Source organism: Notechis scutatus, chromosome 1, assembly GCF_049901735.1.
Source record: "Notechis scutatus isolate UNSWTSFEM ecotype Mainland chromosome 1, rNotScu1.2, whole genome shotgun sequence".
NCBI lineage: Eukaryota > Metazoa > Chordata > Lepidosauria > Squamata > Elapidae > Notechis > Notechis scutatus.
In genome coordinates this window covers 163,061,468-163,081,054 of record NC_142009.1, presented here as the reverse complement: position 1 = coordinate 163,081,054, position 19,587 = coordinate 163,061,468, and the positions used below count along the sequence as shown (strand labels likewise).

Here is a 19,587-nt window from a genome sequence, read left to right as displayed (position 1 = left end):
AAATTATGTCTATTGCAGCCTTATGGCATTTGTTCACTGTTATGAATGACCACAGAGGCTCTGCAACATTCGCCCCACCTATTTCCCCAACTCATCCCAGCTGGGTCTTCACAGGCATTTTGCCTGTGGAGACTCACTTACCTTGTGAAGATCTCCTCTCTGTGGTGGTTTCTTTGCCTGCTTCATTGCTTCAGGCTTTCAGTACATTTGCAGAGAACAGAGGCCTAACATACCGTGAGATCATGCAAGATCAGTAGGGCGAGATCTCATGCTACTGATTTCGTGTGATCTCGCACTTTAGGCTTCTATTCTCTGTGAATTGAGGTCTGGACATTTGCAAACAGGCTTTGGTCCTTGAGGCCTTCTCTCCGTTTGCCATTCCCTTGCTGAAGCCTGCAAGGAGATTGTGTTCCTGTAGGCCAGGGGTCTTCAAACTTGACAGCTTTAAGACTTGTGGACTTCAACTCCTAGAATTCCTCCTCCAGTCATGTTAGCTCGGGAATTCTGGGAGTTGAAGTCCACAAGTCTTAAACTTCCCAAGTTTGAAGACCCTTGCTGTAGGCTCTGGCAGCCTTTTGCAAAAAGCCTTTGTTGGCACCAGGTACAAATCTCAAGGTATGAGATTCACTCCCACGAATCCTTGGGCTACAAATGGAATGGGCAGCCTCCATTCCATTTGTAACTCGAGGACTACCTGTAATTGAGTGCTGACTTCAACATGCTATTGTCCACAGTAACATGCTTTTTGTCTACAGAAGAAGAAAATTGTCTATTTTCTGATGTGAAGTAATCCATTTTAGGCAATTTCCGTTTGCAGATTCTAAGAATATCAGTACTTCAGTTTGGGCATTTTTATGTTAACAACATGAAGCTTAGTTCACAGTTCTGACATTCCATGTACCAATGGTATACATGTATCTGCTATGTCAGGATTTGTTTTATCTTTGGCCACTTGTGATCTTACATGGAATAGAAGGAAAGGAAAAGAAATGTGACAATTAACTTTTTAAGAGGAATATAGACGAAAACAATCTTGGCATAAAGATTGCCTATTAATTCTAAGAATTTAGTGAAGGAGACCAATGTTTTCTCTATACAGAAATTCTATATATATATTTAAAAATCTTGTGTTGTAGTAGGAGATACAATCAAGAAATTGATTTTCTTTCTGCTAAAATTAATTTTAATCATTCCAGACCAGTAACGGAGGAGGGAGTTTAAGTGATTATTCTTCCTCTGTCCCATCTACTCCAAGCACCAGTCAGAAGGAACTACGAATTGATGTGCCACCTACTACTAATACTCCAACACCTGTTCGTAAGCACTCCAAGCGCCGGTCCAACCTTTTCACAGTGAGTTGACAAAAATATATTTGATTTCTATTACCACTGATTTCAACAAGTGATTCTGTTTATTTGATCATGTTTCCCTAAACAATTAATCAATAAGCTAACTTCAAAAACCATCTTTGAAAGTTGATTTCTCCTTCCCTGTAGTTGAGAATAACCTCAATTTGGATGTATCTAAATTCATTCTTTCTTATTTTGTACAATCTTTACCATGGTTCTGGGATGCACTGAAATCTATATAGAGTGAGGGAAAACAGTAGTCAATTCATACTTCTATCACAGCTAAATTCATATTTTGTGGTACATATTCTACCTTTGAAGCAACATAATATTGTTTTTAGGAATAGCAGCACTTGGCCCCATTGGATAAGATAAGAAAAAGAATTGGATGCCAGATATTACAGATTGGGGATCAGATTCTTAAATATTGTGAATTCTTTTATCTATTTAACCAAATTACACTTCTACTATTCTTTTCTATGGGAGGCAGTGCTCTGTGTCTCCACACTTCTCTGCAAATGAAGTCAATTATTCTAAGTAGAACCCATTGGGACAAAAACAATTAACATGGTTTGACATCTTCTAAGGTGATCCTTGCTTTTTTTTTTTTGGTTTCACATGTGGCTCAAAACTGCAGACCTGACTATGGAAATGCAGACATGACGGAGAATTTTGATATAAAAAAGGCACTAGGCAGGAATGTCCACTGTCCCCTCTGCTAATTATACTGACTAAGGAAGTATTAGCCAAAAATATTCGGCAAGATGAAGAAATAAAAGGAATGGAAATAAAAATAGAGAAATACTAGTTACAGGTGTTTGCAAATGACGTGGTCTTTATATTAGAAGACTCATGAGAAACTGGGCCAAAGTTAATTAAAAAGGTAGAAGAGTATGGGGAAGTTGCTGGATTGAAAATAAATAAAGACAAGACAAAGGTTTTAGTTAAAAATCTCACAGATACACAAAAAAGAGTGTTGATGGAAAGAATTGATATGCAGATAGTCAAAAAAGTGAAGTACTTAGGAATATAGCTAACAGCAAAATGTGCAATAATTAAAGAGGATAATTATATGAAACTGTCACAACAAATTAAACTAGATTTGGAGAAATGGAAAGATTTGCAACTGTCATTAACAGGACGAATAGCTACCATAAAAATAATATTCTACCAAGGCTATTATATTTATTCCAAACAATTCCAATAAAAATGGGAAAAATATTTGGAGGAATTAAATAAAATGATATTAAGATATATCTGGCTAGGAAAAAAAGCAAGAATAGGTTTGAAAATGTTGCAAGACTCCAGAAAAAGAGGGGGCTTTTTGCTGCCAGATTGGGAATTGTACTGCTAGGCCTCAGTACTTACTTGGGTGAAATAATTGATTAATTTGAGGCATAAAAGACTACTAACTTTAGAAGGACATGACCTTCAACTAGGTTGGCATGCTTTTTTATGGTATGGGAAGAATAAGATATATAGTTATTTTCAAAGATATTATATTAGAAATGCATTGTTATCAATATGGCTTAAAATTAAAGAACAACATTACTTGAAAACACCAGTCTGGCTTTCCACAATGGAAGCATTGATACATCCTAATGTTATTAATATGGAAAAAATTGTAAGATATAAAGATATTTTGAATGAAAAAGGGGAATTAAAAACCAAGCAGGAACTTAGTAATCAAGGGATAGATATTACATGGTGGCCACAAATGCAGACACAATCTCGATATGAGAAAGATGCTAAAATGTATGGTTTTAATAAAGAATTAACAGAATTGGACCAGATATTAACTGGAACCGATGAAAAATTGATAAAGAAAATATATTGTTATTACTAGGTATTAAACATGAAAGTGAGCAGGTAAAGGAGACAATGATTGTTTGGGCTAAAAATTTTGGATATGCAATAGAATTAGACAAATGGCAGAAACTGGGATAGAAATGTTAAATTGAATATGTCAACTGCATATAAAGAAAATTTGTATAAAATGTTCCATAGATGGCATTTTGCACCAGAAGATATGGATAAGGATAGATCTGCTAAATGTTGGAAATGTAATCAAACACCTGGTTCATATTACCATATCTGGTGAACATGTCCACAAGCTAAAAAATATTGGATGAAAATACATACCTGGTTGGAAAAAATGATAAAACAGCATATAGACATGAAACCAGAAATATTTTTATTGGGCATTCTGCCAGAAAAATATGATTAAGAGACTGTATACTTGATTTTACATGTACTAACTGCAGCTAGAATTGTATATGCTCAACAGTGGAAATGTGATGAGATCCCAACAGATGAGAATGTAATTAAGAAAATACTAGAATGTGCAGAAATGGATATAACGCTTACTATTAAGGACAAAGAAGGAACTAAATACTTTTTGACATGGGACTCATTTTATCGATGGCTAGACAATAAAAACAGAAGTTAGAAAGAAAGAGGCATAAAAAGGATAAATGTTAAAATTATTATCACAGTATTAATGTTATTGTGATAAATGTTATTGTAAACACCCTGATTATGATAGCATAAAAACAATTGTACCCAGACAACACACTGTTTGTTTGAACTGCACTTTTTATATAGTACATTATACTAATATAGCAAATAAAACTTTTTAAAAAAGGAAAACTCATTGAGGACTAATTGAATGAGAAGGGCCATTGTATATTAAACCTTTTAGCTGAGTATGTGTTGAGAATTTCTAGAAAAATATTAATTGGTTTTGAGCATTTCTAGTGAAAGAATTAACGGTGTGCCTAGGATAAAGCTCTAACAGCAGAATGTGGTATAAATGATACAGATAAGAACTTTAAAATACCTCTTGAATTTGGGAAGAACCAATTTCCTAGTACACATGGAAAAAGATACAAGTATGACTGCTAGTTGTAAATAGCATTTTTTTTACAGCCTACATTGTTACATGTGTCCAGAAAACTCAATATTGGTTTGCTAATTTTGCCTGCATCTCAGCTAAATTTGTGACTGCCTGACCTGGGCAAATCTGCAGTTTGCAGTCTTGTAGATAATTTTCCAATTTCTCAATGATTCATGTCCATTTATTTGGCAATCCTTTTGAATCCTTTCTCAGTTTATAAACTTCTTTCTGAAGGCCTCAGAGAGCTAGGCTTGATACAACACACATCGACAATAAAGAGCACATCCAACTAAATATTTGAGATTTTGATAAGTTATTCAGTTCCTATCTAATAATGTTTTAATCATATATCTGGTGCATTGGATTCTAATTGTTAAGTATTTGAAATAGTAATCAATATAGGGGGTATTTACTTTTCCTGCATAAGAAACTTGCATTTATATTTATTTTAGTTGCACAATGTAAAATAGTGCATTTATTTGTTACATTTTATCCACTTTTTCAGTATTGATGAAATGAAAGCTAAATATTGTTTGTCGAAATATGTGGAAAACGTCAAACATTTTAATGGGGTGCACTTAGTTTTTCATACGATTGCATAAATAAATGGTTATCCAAAAGTCTATTAGATTTCAGAAGAGAAAACTTTCTAAAATTGAGGAGCTTGGTTAAAAAAAATAGAAGAAAAGGGGTAATACATTGAAGCAATATTTATTTGCTATGTAATTTTACCTTAATCCACTAGATGTCAGTGGAAGTCAAAGAATATAGCATAAGTGAGGCAAACTGGAAAAGGATGGCATTTAAAACTATACTTTTTATTCAGACTTGTTTAGGAACTTTTGGAAATAATGTTCAGTATTTCTTGGGGTTTCAATGAAGAGAAAATTAGGTGAGAGACATGGATTCTTTTAAACAACTTTCTGTCTATAATGCAGCATACTGGTTTTGCAGAGATGCTGTTAATTTTCGTAACTAAATTTTGTAGTTCTAAGAAAAACAAATACAGTAAAATGAGGTACATTTGAAATAATAGTAGACATCAGAAAATAAGACATTGGGTTTTTGTACTAAAGTGAAACATCAAGATTCTGTTTAACATATTATAAGAAAATATTATCATAGTCATTATTCTTTTATTTGAATAAAAATATTATAGCACAGCAAGGAAGTAAAAGAGGAAATTTTACAAAAAAATCTGTTTTCTGGCTTACTCGTTTCTTGTCAGCAATACCAGAATTGTCAAGGGTTTCAAAATTTCAGTCTTTTGCATTGGCAGGTAAACTAGTATTAACCTAATATATCATCAGTGTTTATGGATTCTTGGGAAATAATATTTCTTAATATTTCTTTTTTGTTTATATAGTTTTGGAAAGTCATTGGTTTGGAAGATCAAGAAGTGGCATAATATTCTTAATTAATTTTCACTTACCTTCTGAAAAACGAACAAAAATTAAATTGTGACTAAGTAATTTAAACAATTCATACAACACAGCATTATGTAGACTAGAGGAATTTAGAAATAACCATGGTATGAAATAACTGTTAAGGAGGGATTGGGTGAATAATAATACAGTGCAGAGATTGAGTTGAAGGGTGAGAAATGACCACAGAATAACCCCATCTTGACTGTATTAGTGTAATATAGGACAGGGAGAAGCTTGGATAACATTCAGGATTATATTGCTTTACCTTACTCTAACAAAGCAATATTCCTGGAATCATTGTGGTGTCTGTCTCTCTTGTAAACCTACTTTGAAGGGCTGATGCATTTAATAGTATAATAATAATAATAATAATAATAATAATAATAATAATAATAATAATAATAATAATAATAATAATAATAATAATAATAATAATAATAATAATAATAATAATAATAATAATAATAATAATAATAAAAAGGAAGTGAAAGGTGAAGGAAAATAGCAATAATATTCTGATGTGTCTCTTGCTAAACAGTATTTTCTGCCCAGGGAGAATTCTGGTTTAATTCCTTAGACACTAAAATTGAATACCCAAATACCTCCTTTTATTTATTTAAAATAGCTGATCCTGCGTTCATCAAGCAAAGGTTTTTTACTTGGCTGGGCAAGGAAACTTTTGTTTAAGGAAAGAAATGATATAATTTTCCTCAGTGAGGTACTCTGAGTTGCTTCAAAGCTTTAATTATCTATTATTGGAAATGTTGGAGAAGGCAAAACAGCTGCTTTACTTTCTCTTGGAAGATGGGAAGCAGGATCTCTGCAAGCTTCAAAACGGTGCTATATATTAGCAATAATTGAAACATCTTTTGGAAGAGCTGCAAAACCATTGTTTCCATATCTAATTACATATTGGTGGTTTAATTACTATTACTATCACTTCAAGAACAGTGATAGTAATAATTAAATTTTTATTCTTTATTCTTTACAGGCATGAATGATGTCAAATATTCTATTCTGTAATGGATGCTGTTTCAGTTGTACTTATTATGAATTCACTTTTTCTGATATATATACAATTTTAAAAAAATATTCTATCTATTCCAAAATATTTTTTAAAAAACCTATTGAAACATGATTATGTATGCTGGTTCAACAATTTTTGAGTAGATGTATAAAAATCATTGCTTCCTGGTATACATTATTTTATACCATTGTAATGTAGAAGACAAGTAGTAATATGTATAGCAGCAGTTATAACATTGTTTTTATTATAATGGATATAAACATAACTGTTCCCAAAATTTTACAGCCATGACTAAAACATGATGATAGTTATATTTGACACAAGGCTGTAAACGGGAAACATGAACTACTTCGGCTTATAATATTTATATTCTTAATTTTCCAAGCTTGAGAGGTGTGTCACGTGTATGTGTCTCTGTGAAAATTAAAAAGATAAAATGCTTTCTGTCAAATGGAAAGGGTAATTCCATCAAATAATTTTCAGTAAGTGATTTGACAGTTTTATGTAACATCTGACTTAGTAGTAATTTTGAAATGGGCAAACTCAAAATCATAACAGAAAATCACTGTAGATTGAAGGTGATTTTAGAATGAACTTTTATTATTCAAAAAAACCCTTATGAGAATATTCAAAACTATCACTATGGAAATTTTTCATAATAATATTTTATTTCCTCTTTGAAGAAATTGTGTTTTAACTATAGTATAATAAGGGAAATAGTATTTAAACAAAAAAGATGACTAATAAAAACAAAGAAGGCTCAAGCATCATATTGATTTGATTTCCTAATTTAACAGAACTTTTGAGAGTATGATTATTCAACACGATTGTCTAAAGCTCTAGCTTAGTAGCCCTTAATAGATAAATCAAGACAGAGTAGTGCAAGCTGCTGGTTCCTAAAGGAATGCATTAGTTCAAAGCAAAAAATGTAAGCATAATGTTGTTCAGAAGGCCAATTCCTTTTCTATTAATTCATTCTTAGAAATATGAAGATAGTTTTGTTTGGCATTCAGATATGTATACCTAATGTGAATTTTTGAAGGCACGCTCTGAATGTATTGTAGAAAATATATGTGGTTTTATATCACTTGCATTTTACTAGCATTCAACTGTGTGCTGGATATCACTGGCACATACACTTCATGTATCATTTATCATTTGAAAACCACATGAAAAAGTTTCCCCATTTTCAATATTGTGAGAGTAATGTTCCTAATGGAGTGAAGTTGTCAGTATAGTTTTTAAAGAGGATGACTTCATAATAAAACAGATCTGTCACTTCTAGCTTTATTTAGCTGACAATAATAGAGGAGAATATGAAGTTCTCTTTATATAGGATTATATGTATTTGTTGCACAGCAGTGAGAAAGTAAGCAAGGCAATTTTTGCTACATAATTTGAAAAGGGGTGCTCTTTTTTTTTAAGATGGTTGTTCATTCTTAAAAGATGTTATTATATTTTATTAGAAATATTATTATTTATTATTAGAAAGTATTATTAAACTATTATTAGAAACTATTATTAGAAAGTATGCATAAAAGTGTTAACTAAGTATTTCTATTTTTTATACTTTCTCAAAGCAGCTTGGTCTTCTTAGTGTCGTTAGTTTGACTTTGGTGCTGTCATCTTAAAGTAGTAAAGAAGAAAATTTAAATTAAATTCTAATCAAGACCATCCATAAACACTGCTGAGTTAATAGTGTTTTAAAATCTCATCAAATGATAATAAAGTATATACACTTATATACGAAATTTCCTGTGTAAAAAATATAAAGTTTGTTGGGCATTTTAAAATCCCTATTATATTAAAGAGTTAAAGTATTAATATATGTGTGTATGAATGAGAGAGAGAGGGGGAGACATTTTATAAATATAAAGTTTACAATTTAATATGTGAATGTGGAAAAATGAATTCATGTATTAAGAGTGTTTATTTTGCTTTTACCCTAGTCTCGGAAAGGGAGTGATCCAGACAAAGAGAAGAAAGGATTGGAGAACAGAGCAGATAGTATTGGAAGCGGTCGTGCAATCCCAATTAAACAGGTACAACCTGTGTATGTGTGAATGATTTCCTGTATTTGGAGGTAAACCTTAGGTCTTAAACACCATGATGCTTGACTTCTGTGCCAAGATTTGTTTGATGTGCCGTGGTGATGAATGTTGAAGTCACTCACTTGACATCAATTAGAAGAGGTTCCTATGTGAATTAAAATAAGATCATTAGAATAAGAAGAGGGAAAATGTGACAACAGGCCTAATGAAGTGCAGTTTGCTGGCCTGCATATGGAGTGTGCTTCTAGGCTGAGCTGGCTTCAAAGTCTGTCTTTGTAGAAAATGCTTTGATTGGACCGTTTGCTGCCAGTCTACAAGGATAGATCAGATCAATGTACAAGAGCCCCTTGTGATCACAGAAATAGCCCGATGTGGCCCTCATTTGCTGTTGCAGAAGGACATCTGAACATTGTTCCAGATTGATTTGCAGCAATGAGGCAGTTAGATTTGAGTCAGCTGTGTACTTTTATTTGTAGTTTGCTAATAAAGGAATTGTAACTTTGTTTGGATGTTTTTATATAAGCAAACATTTAGAGCTGTAATAGCTGATCTTAATTAAACATCCCTATTATAATATAGGATTTCAAACTAAGGAATTCCTTTTGTTTGTTTGACTACTAGTATAACTGCATTAATGCCACATTCCTAAGATGCTGAATATGAAAAGAATTGCATATCAAAATTCTGCTTGGATCTTATGAAATCATGTTTAACTGTTCTAACACTTAAAACAGTTTTCAATTTTTGCATCTCATACTCAGATCAGTAATAGTGAAATATTGAAGTCATATCCCTTTGTTTTCTGTTTTCTAGTTTTAAAAGCTTCCCATGATAAAGAAATTGAGCCAATCATTCCTACACAATTTCCATAGGAGAGAAGTGCAGAACTTCTAGTTGTAGTGATATGCTAAATATTATCAACGATTTTATAAAAGATATCTTATTTTTTGCTTATATACTAAAGAAAGATTGGAATGAAAATCTCTATAAAATTTGTTTATTAAAATGTAATGAGCAAATTTATGAAACATCTGGTTCCATGGCCATTTATCTTCAATAATGTATATAAAACTTAAATGCAAGCTGTTGAGGAGTAATAGTGGAAGGGAGATATAGTTTTAAGTCCATGTTTTTTTCCAGAGTTTTCTATTGTGTAATACCGAATGCTGGATTAGAGAGGCTCCTGGCTTGAACCAGCATGGTTCTTCTACCTATTCCTGTTCTTAGGCTATGTTGTACAGTTCGTTAGAAAATTCATTCTGTGATTATAGGAACGCCTAAGCAGCCTGAGGCTCATTACCAAAATTAGTTTTATTGTCAAAATCCACCAAGTATTTAGACTTTAAGGATCTGCATGGAGACAATAGTTAGGCAGTTCTCTAATGGCCTAAGTCTATCAAGGAAATAATGAATGGGTAAATTAAGGTATAAATCAGGAAATTTACCATAATTTCCCCATATCTGTAAAAAATGACTCATTCTGAGACCAACAATAATACTAATCTTTTCCTCTTTTTTCCTACTAACATATTACTGTTCTCTTTAATCAGTTCAGTTTACTCCCCATCCTTCAGTCTTTACAAGTAATATTTAAATTAATACAATACTGATTTTCACCTCAATTCAAAAGTACTAGCTGGCAGTTCCAGGGTCTGGGGTGTGTTTCCAATTGTAAGTGATGTAAATGTTTTCATCATTAAATATCCTTCACTTTTTTATTGTATGCTATATGGTTTGCCGTTATTTTTTATTTAAGCCAAGGCACTTCTTGCTTCAGAGACAGACATGTCTCTGATTAGATGCTGCCTACCCCTTGAGAGTTCTTGTTAAGTATAGTTATTAATTTGGCTGTATGTTATAATAAAATAAGAAAAGATATTCTGGTGTTTTTCTTCATCTCTAGATCGGAGGAAGATGATAAGCAATGTTAATCTGAATAGTACAAAATTTTAAGGCCAAATTTATTATGAAAACTGAAGAATTTAGAACTGTTAATCTGCATTCCTTATAAACATATGTAATTGTTATTGTTTTATGGAAGAATAAATGTCTAGAAAAGATTCCTAAAATTTCCTGCTGTATAAGAGCACACAAAGCACATGCTTTGTTTAGAATAACAAGTCTTTGATTTCCTATTTCCAACCTAGTATGGCATACAAAAAAAATACAGATATACAAAAAATAATTTAACATTGTCAACTATAAAACTGCGTTCATTTTGGAGATAGGTTATACAATGTCACAAACAAAATTGCTTTTACTATAAAATTATATGGTTTTATACTTTTATAATGCTAGCGTAAAATTATATACTGTAAAATTATAACCTTGATAGTAGATTAGCGGGGGTTTTCCTTCAGTATTAGAATATTTCAAAAACCAAGGCACCAGATATGTATGTATGCGTGTAAAATGTATTTAGAGATCAAGCCTCATGTACTGCAGAATATACTCATTAATGATAGTGTGACAAGTTTAGAGTAAGTGCTAGATACAAGTAAGTATATACTAGTATATACTAGTATCCCATCTGATCAAAACAATACTTTGTTTTTAAAAATGATTAAGTATGAAGTTGCAGCAGGATTTACTGCAATACAGTGGTATATGTTTCTTTTTAGCAAGAGGAAAAATGTAACTTACCAGTCATATTTCACAAGTACACTATGGCTAATGCTTGTACCATTTTGTTAGATTTAGACAAACAACCAAGTTAAGATAAGCAGAAAGGAAAAAATAGATGCGTGTGAAAGAAGTGAGACAACCAAAGTTTGGGAATCACTGATGGATGTATCTTCAGTAAAACAGTTAGTTAACAACCTTATTCCATAAATGTCAGATTTTCACCCAAAAAATAATTTGCCAGTTATCCCAGGATAAAGATGAGTTATTTATTTCCCCTCTATATTTTATTGGTATAACTGGAACATACTAATAACACTGAATTGAATACTATATGTAAAAGTGCAGAAAAGTGCCTGTTGACTCTTGACCTGTTCTGTTTCCACCAATGACAGTCTAGAATGCAAGTTTTGAAATTCTTGTGAATTTCATGTGGATTTTCCTACATCTGATAGAAAAGAGCTGATGTTTTTGAGCAGATAAATCATAAATAGTATTTAGTATGCAGACTCAATAAGGGTATTTTTAAATATTATTATTGCTAAGTAATTACATATCTCATTAAGTTATTTGTTTTACATCCCCATCTTTATTATTTTGATAAATAACTCAAGGCGATGAAAATATCCAACACACCTTCCTCCTGCTTTTTCTACACAACAGTAACTGTGTGAGGTGGGTTGGACTGAAAGTGTGTGACTAGTCCAAGGTCAACCACCTGGCTTTCATGGCTAAGGCAGGACCTGAACTCTCAATGTCATAGTTTCTAGCCTGGTGCTTTAACCACTAGACCACACTGACTCTAGTTTTTAAAAATATCTTAAAAATCAGTGTTCCTTTTTAAAACAATACTTTCTAATTTATGTCAAACTTTCTAAAAAGGAGTGGAATGTTTCACTTATTCTAAGTACATATATGCCCAGTCTTCTTGGAGTTAGATGGCCTTAACAAGTACAATAAATAAATAACATATATCAAACACAAGGTTTGTTTTTCAAGCAAGAGTCCTTTCAAACATCAGCATATTTTGGCAAGATATCTATATAAAGCTAAAAATCATATGGGAAATATCTGATTTCTACGGTTCGTGAATTAGGTTCATGTAGAACACTTAATTAAATTAACCAGTTTCTGGGTTCATAAACCAACCAAAGATGCTGGATTTCACATAGCATGCTAAAATATGAAGAAAATAGCCAACCTTAATTCCAACTAAGTTTGGAATCTTGAGTGGATGTAGCTTCTGTGTCTCTAAATTATGGTGTTACACAAATGTATTCGTGTACCAATTAGAGCTTGTTTAATGATCAGTTAGTCAGCAGTCATTCTAAGTTATGATAATCCCTCCTCCCAAAAGCTACTTATGACCACATTTCAAAGTTGCAGCAGCACCCTCACTGTTATTTGCCCTTATGACCGACTGTAGGGATGCTACAGTTGTTGGGCAGTTGTTGTGCAAGTACCAGTGGGGGCTTCCTGTATTTGAGTCTTCCAGCTGATAAATGAGGAAGGTCAGCATGCACTGGTAAGAGTGAGTTGTTCATATTTTTTCTGTATTCCCTCACTAGTGCATCTTGCCTGCAGTGCTACATGGTTCAGAACAGGAAGCCAGCAAGATCGGGTAGTTTTAATATATCCACTTATAATCCTCATAGTGTCATTGAGTCTGGTGTCTAACTTACTAGTATGGCAGCTGTTGAGCCATACAGGGACACAGTATTCTACTGTGGAATAGACCAACCTGTTGTGGTTAGCCGGCAGCAGGTGCGGACGGCTGAGGAGAGCGAGGACTCAGATGAGGGGCCAGGACTATTAGGGAGTGGACTGCTGCCTTCAGAGATTGTGGGGGCTGGCAGCAGCGATGAGGAGGTTCCCGAGCACCTGTGCCAAGTGCGCGTGCGCGCAGGGCTGCTCATAGAAAAGACCAGCTGCAGCAGCATGGGCGACTCAGGAGTAAAGCCGCAAGGTAATGACCCCTCCTTCAAGAAAATAAAAGCCAGCTGTGAATCAGACATTCTTTGCAGGAAGCAAAGACGTTTTGAAACTCGAGCCTCGTGGACATTGCAGTATCTTAGTTGGAATTTGAAGACTCTTGTGTTGTAAAATATTTCTAGGTAGCCTTATCTGTTATTTTTGGCAGCCTTGCACAGTTTTGGCGAGGCTCGTGATTATCAAAGTTAATTAGTTTGCAGCAGCCTTTCAACTGGGGATTCGTAAGAATCATTAAAAGGTTTCTGTTCCCTTTGGTTTGTGTTGGTTTTATTGGACAAGGGTTTGGGTCAGAACACAACTCTAGTGCTGATGACCTGAGGATGGCAGTTGAAGCTCTTCATTTAATTCCACATAATTTGTGGACTAAGTTGTTCCTAGTATTGGTTTTTGCCACCGTATTCTCTAAGTGTATCTTGTAAGAGAAAGTCCGGTGCAATGTTATTCCAAGGTACTTTGGATGGGGATCATAGGGGAATAAGCTGTTGTTTAAGTAGACTTTCAGTAGACCTTAAATGCATGTGCATTTAACAACTGCATCATAATTACCACTTGCAACTTTAATGAGAAGGCTCCATTACGGTCATAGACTGTGGACTATGTGTAATGGCAATAAGTCATGTTTGCTACTGCTTATTTCCTTTTGCACCTAACATTCAAAAGAATCATATCAGGTTCTTACATATGGATGAAACTTGATTTAAATCAAACTTTTAACTTGCTTCTTTGCTTTGTTATATTTTGTGAATGTATACAGTGTATGATTCATTTCCCTATATAATCTTACAGAAGCTGTTATTTTACAACAGACTCTAAAAAGACAAGATTTATAGAAAGGAATTTTATTTATATGGTTTGTTTCTGCTTTATGCTTTATGTCAAATCCCTGCCAGTAGGATGTATTAAAATAAAAAGTTCATGACCAGAAATATAAAAGCAAGAGGCACAGCTCAGCAGTGAGTGGGCTTGTCATGTATTAATTTTTCATTGCTGTGGAGAATTGTACGTACATAATCGCTTGATTGCAGTGGGAGTTAGCAATCTCCTATGGTGTCATTTGCATAAATCTTGTTAAGTCAATGGCAGTTAATGAAGTACAAATGAGCCTGGAGAAGGTGACATGCAAATCATGGGTGGCAGATGGGAGGTCTGTTTTTGGGATGGCAGCTGTGTGCTAGTTCCTCTTTATTTCTTTCTAAATTGGAGCATAAATAAATACTAAAAATTGGCCTTTAATGCTTGGCTTTGTAAATTAATGTATATTTACACTATGTCTTCAGTTTCCATGCACTGAAAATTATACAATACAGTAAAAAACATATATGATAGAATTCACAGTACTTACTAATTTTGCAACAAATCCTGAATTGTTATCAGACAATAAATCTAATGAGTGCATCAGCTTCTTACTATTTGTTTGTAAACTTGCATTCAAAACAAAATAAGAAATCTTTCTACATTTATCGGCAGAAATTTTCAAGATGATAAGAATACCCACAAGTCCAAGGACTAGAGATGTCTAAATATAGTAAATAAGATTAACAAGGAAAAATAGAATCTAAAAATGATTTTAGTCAATTCACAGGTTTCAATGTAATATTATCATCCAAAGATTACACATTTCTTTTGTCCTTCAGGATTTCAAGCCATTGCATCCCACTTACTTTCCAACTTGCCAATGGATCTGCCTTCTGTTTTTTTTTTTAACTTGAAAACTGCTGTGATGTGTGTGTGTGTATACATACTATATTTATATGAAATGCTAATTAATTATCTGTATATTCTGGGTGGCTTACAAAAGGTAAAGTTGATTAAAACTAGCCATGCTTGGGGGGAAAACACAACAGTTAAGATTAAGAATTGAATATAAGAAATGCTGCTTTACTGTAAGAAGTGAAAGTAACAGTTTTATGTAAATTAGAACTAGATGGAAAAGTGCTTGAGTTACATAACAAAGATATTAAAAAAAGATATTGAATGAAGAAAAGTAAGTAGCCAAAAACATAGTGAAGGAAAAACTAGAGTGAGATATAATAAGCGTTATTAATTTAATGGGGTTGCCAGAAAAGTTATCTGGAAGGTAGATTATTTTTTCTTGGAAACATTTCAGCTAGGCAAAGTTTGTTTTTTACATCCTCTTTACAATGTTCATTGTACTTTTTCAAACAAATGCCAGAAATTTGGTAAGAGCAAAATAATAGATATCCAAGCTTAAGTCTGACAGTTTCAAAGATGAGTGGATTTATTTATTTATTGTAAATGTTTTATGACTTCCTGATAGATTTTAATACCTGCAGCATTAAATTGTGGCTCTTCAAAAATTTAGAAATATGCCCCACATATGCCAATTAAAACAGAAAAAAATGTTTACTGTGCAAATTTATTTTGTTGTAGGAAAAATTTTCCCGTCATCTTTCATTTGATGAGGCCAGTTAATTCAGTTACTATTATATATTCATGAACATCCTAGAAAAGTCAAGAATATTCTATCATTTTCTGCAATATACCATGACATCTCAATATTCAAACATTCTGTCAATAAAACAGTATGAAAAGTTTTTATATGCAGATAATTAGTTTCTAGGGGGCATGATGGCTCAGTGGTTAACAACCCTGAGCTTGTCAGCTGGAAAGCTGACAGCCCGGGTTTGAAACCCATGTGCCATGTGATGGGGTGAGCTCCTGTTACTTGCCCAAGCTCCTGAGCAGTTTGAACCTAGCAGTTTGAAAGCATGCAAATGCAAGTAGATAAATAAGTACCACTTTGGGGGGAAGGTAACAGCACTCCGTGTGCCTCAAGGTATAGTCATACTGGCCACATGACCATGGAAAATGTCTTTAGACAATGCTGATTCCCTCACATAAAAAATGGAATGTGCGCTGCTCGCTACAGTTGGACTCAACTGGACAGGGAAACCTTTACCTTTTGTTGGAAGAAAAATCTGGTCCACTCCCAAGCTTGGAGAAAGATGCTCGAAATAAAATGGAGGTTGATTGGAAAGAAGGTCTTGTCAATCCTATAGCTGACCTGGCGGTGGCCATTTTCTTCTCTGTAGCTTTTTCTATAGGGATTTTTCTTCACATTGCTTTAGGCTTGACACAGCCTGGAGCTGGGCCAGGAAGGGGTTTTTTGTAGCCAAAACAAAATAGTTCTCTTATGAACCAAGGACATTCCAACAGCTGGCTAGCCAGAGGAGGAGGAGGAGAAAAGAAACCAGGCAACCAGCCAGCATCCAGATAGGAAGTGCGACTTATTGTTTGGGAGAACAGGAAACTTTCACTTTTTAATGAGGTGAAAAACCCGGGAATTCTCAGAATTGGTTTTTCACCAATCTATGCCAAGATGATATCTCCAAATAAAACTCTTCTTTGAGGAATCAATCTGCCTTGGAGTTCTGTTTGTGATGGGTGTATTACTTGGATGGGTGTATTACTTGGAACATTAAACCGACTCTTCAAAATTCTCTGCTCCAACCAGAGCTGCTCTCTGGGGTCCTGAGCCCCAACTGCTCACCCGGTCTACCCAGGGATCAGGAAGGGAAGACAGCAGAATGGAGAAAAAGGGGATGAAGTGGAAGGCTATTGTGATGGTCTCCTGGAGAGCCTGCAGACTTCCTCGGAGACCCAGTGGGTGGCGGAAACAGCGGTGGAGACCGGCAGGCTGGTAGGCACTCAGCCAAGGATCTCCACCAAATGGCTGGCCACCGGGGACCTGTGCCGGGTGGAGGAGGAGGACTTCAGGTGCTGAGATTCATTCCAAGGGCCAATGGTGATGGCAACAAGGGATCTGGTGACCACTGCCATCCAGAGGAGAGCAGGGGCCCTGCTGGACCTGGATGAGTCAGGAACCTGGGGATTTCAGATGGCGTCATCCAGCCAGGTCCTGGAAGAATTGCCGGATGAGTTCAATTGAACGAGCCTTGAGAGCCCAGGGCTGGGATAGAGCCTGCCGAGATACTGCAGAGGAGGCAGCCCACAATACCAGCTAGTGTGGCAGGCGCCACCCGGTTGAGTTTACTACCCCAGTCATAGCTGGGTCCAGGCACAGTGGGTCTCTACCCCAGAGCCACCACAGCCCCCTGCACTGACTCCTTCACCCCCTCATCCTGCAGCCCCACTGCTGATTAAGAGCCAACCCAAGAGATGTTCTCTTGGCTGACAACCCAGACCTTGACAGAGCCACTGAAAGGGACCTCAGTACAGCCCATTGAGTGTGTCCACCAAGTCTACCAGGAAGTTGACTGCCTGGCTCCAGCCCCCCAATCAAGGATAAGGATCCCTGAGCCAGCCAAGGTGAAGAAGCTGCCGTGGAAGACGACAGAACGGGGAATATTTGCCCACCAGGCCGTCGAGGTCTCCCCTCCCCCAAAAGGGGAAGAGGGAACTCTGGCCCAAGGGCCCCAAATGCCAATGGCCTACGACAGTGATGACAAAGGTGAGGATGATCCGATGGTAAGTGAAGCTGTCCACCCATTTACCATCCAGTCGAGACTAGTAATACCAAAGACAGGGGCACCAAAGATAGGGGGAAGTGAACACGATCACGGGCTGCACCTGCTGTCGGATCAACCTACCCATGGTCCTAAAGCTGGGGATCAGGATGAAGATAATGACCCGACCTTTATGATTTGAGCAGGTCAATGGATCATTGATAGGATGGGATAGAGCTCTGCCATGTTCTTCACCAAACCTGTAAAGTTAGAAATGGGCCAGCACCGGGAACTTATACGCTTCATGGTGGCACCAAAAATGACAGAAGCAGTGATTCTAGGCCTGGCGTGGCTGGACAAATGGGGCCCTGTCATCTCGTGGGAAGGTGGCATTAGGAAACTAAATCTAGAGATAGAACCTTTCCCCTCCACATGTTGCCAGAGGAGGGGCTGTCCAACTACAAACAGCACTAAGTGAAGCAAGAAAGTTGCCACCACCTCATAGCCGCTCCCAGGTATCCCCCAATCCCTAAAGAATACCGGGACCTGGCTGAGGTGTTCAGCGGGGAGGAATGCGATGTGCTACCCCCCCACTGCCCCACAGACTGTGCCATAGAGTTTGTAGCGGGGGCCAAACTACCCAAGCCAAAGATGTACTCAAGGACCCCAAAAGAGATGAGAGACCTAAGAGAGTACATTGACCAACCTTGCCTGCGGATTTATCCAAATGGCTAAGTCTAGAGTGGCCACCTCAGTCCTCTTTAAAGAGGAAAAAGGATGGGTTGATGAGTCTCTGTGTGGATTTTAGAGGAATTAATGCTGTATGCATGCAGAACACCTACCCACTTCCCCTCATGAAAGCCATGTTGGCCCACCTGGCTAAGGGGAAGGTGTTCACCAAATTGGACCTATGAGAGGAGTACTAATAAGTGTGATTCAAAAAAGGGAGTTTCCAATTCAAAGTGATGCCCTTTGGTTTGCAAGGAACCCCTGCAGTCTTCATGCAACTAATAAATGAAGTGCTACATGAGCATCTGTATACAGAAGTCCTCGTGTACTTAGATGATAATCTTATCTTCACTAAGACCTTAGAACCCCTGCCTTAGAAGAACACGTGAAAGTAGTACATCACATGTTAAAAAAACTCCTTTTGGCCAAACTGTACACAAAGCTGTCAAAATGCAAATTTCACAAAGACCAATCTAGACTACCTCGGTTACCAAGTGTCAAGTGAGGGTGTAGAAGCTAAAGTTAAAGTGATTTTAGACTGGCAACCCCCACATATGCGAAAACAGCTGCAAAACTTCCTGGGGTTTGCTAATTTCAACAGGCAATTCATCTCCTCTTTTGCTGAGATCACTCTGCCCATCACCATCATTAAAGACTGGGGGAGATTTCAACAACCATGGCCAACCCAATCCTAAAGTGGACCCTAGAATGTCAGCAGGCATTCGAGGAACTAAAGAGGTTGTTCACCAAAGAGCCAATCCTCAAACACCCTAATCCAGAACACCCCTTCATAGTCCAAGTCGATGCCAGTGATGTGGGCGTCACAGCAGTTCTCCTTCAGAGAAACACAGAAGGCATCATGCATCCCTGTGCTTACACCTCCAAAAAACTGACTGAAACTGAATGAAGGTGGGTGGTGCGGGAGAAAGAAGCCTATGCAGTCCGATGGGCCCTGCTAAACCTGGAGACACTTTCTTGAGGGTAGCCATGTGCCTTTTTGAAGTAAAAAAAAATCTAGAGGCATTTAAAACCACCCAAAAACTTTCCCCAAAGCAGGTTCATTGGGC

The 19,587-nt window shown here is 36.0% G+C and overlaps 1 protein-coding gene across 4 annotated transcripts in view; it reads left to right on the top strand.

The window, feature by feature from the left end:
* AGAP1 (ArfGAP with GTPase domain, ankyrin repeat and PH domain 1) overlaps nt 1-19,587 on the top strand; it is a 392,866-nt gene that overhangs the window by 87,113 nt on the left and 286,166 nt on the right. For all 4 annotated transcript variants that reach the window (XM_087949347.1, XM_087949345.1, XM_087949346.1 and 1 more), the window contains 2 exons: nt 1,197-1,352; nt 8,649-8,741. In XM_087949347.1, the coding sequence (XP_087805473.1) occupies nt 1,197-1,352; nt 8,649-8,741 (249 nt within the window). The remainder of the gene's footprint in view (nt 1-1,196; nt 1,353-8,648; nt 8,742-19,587) is intronic.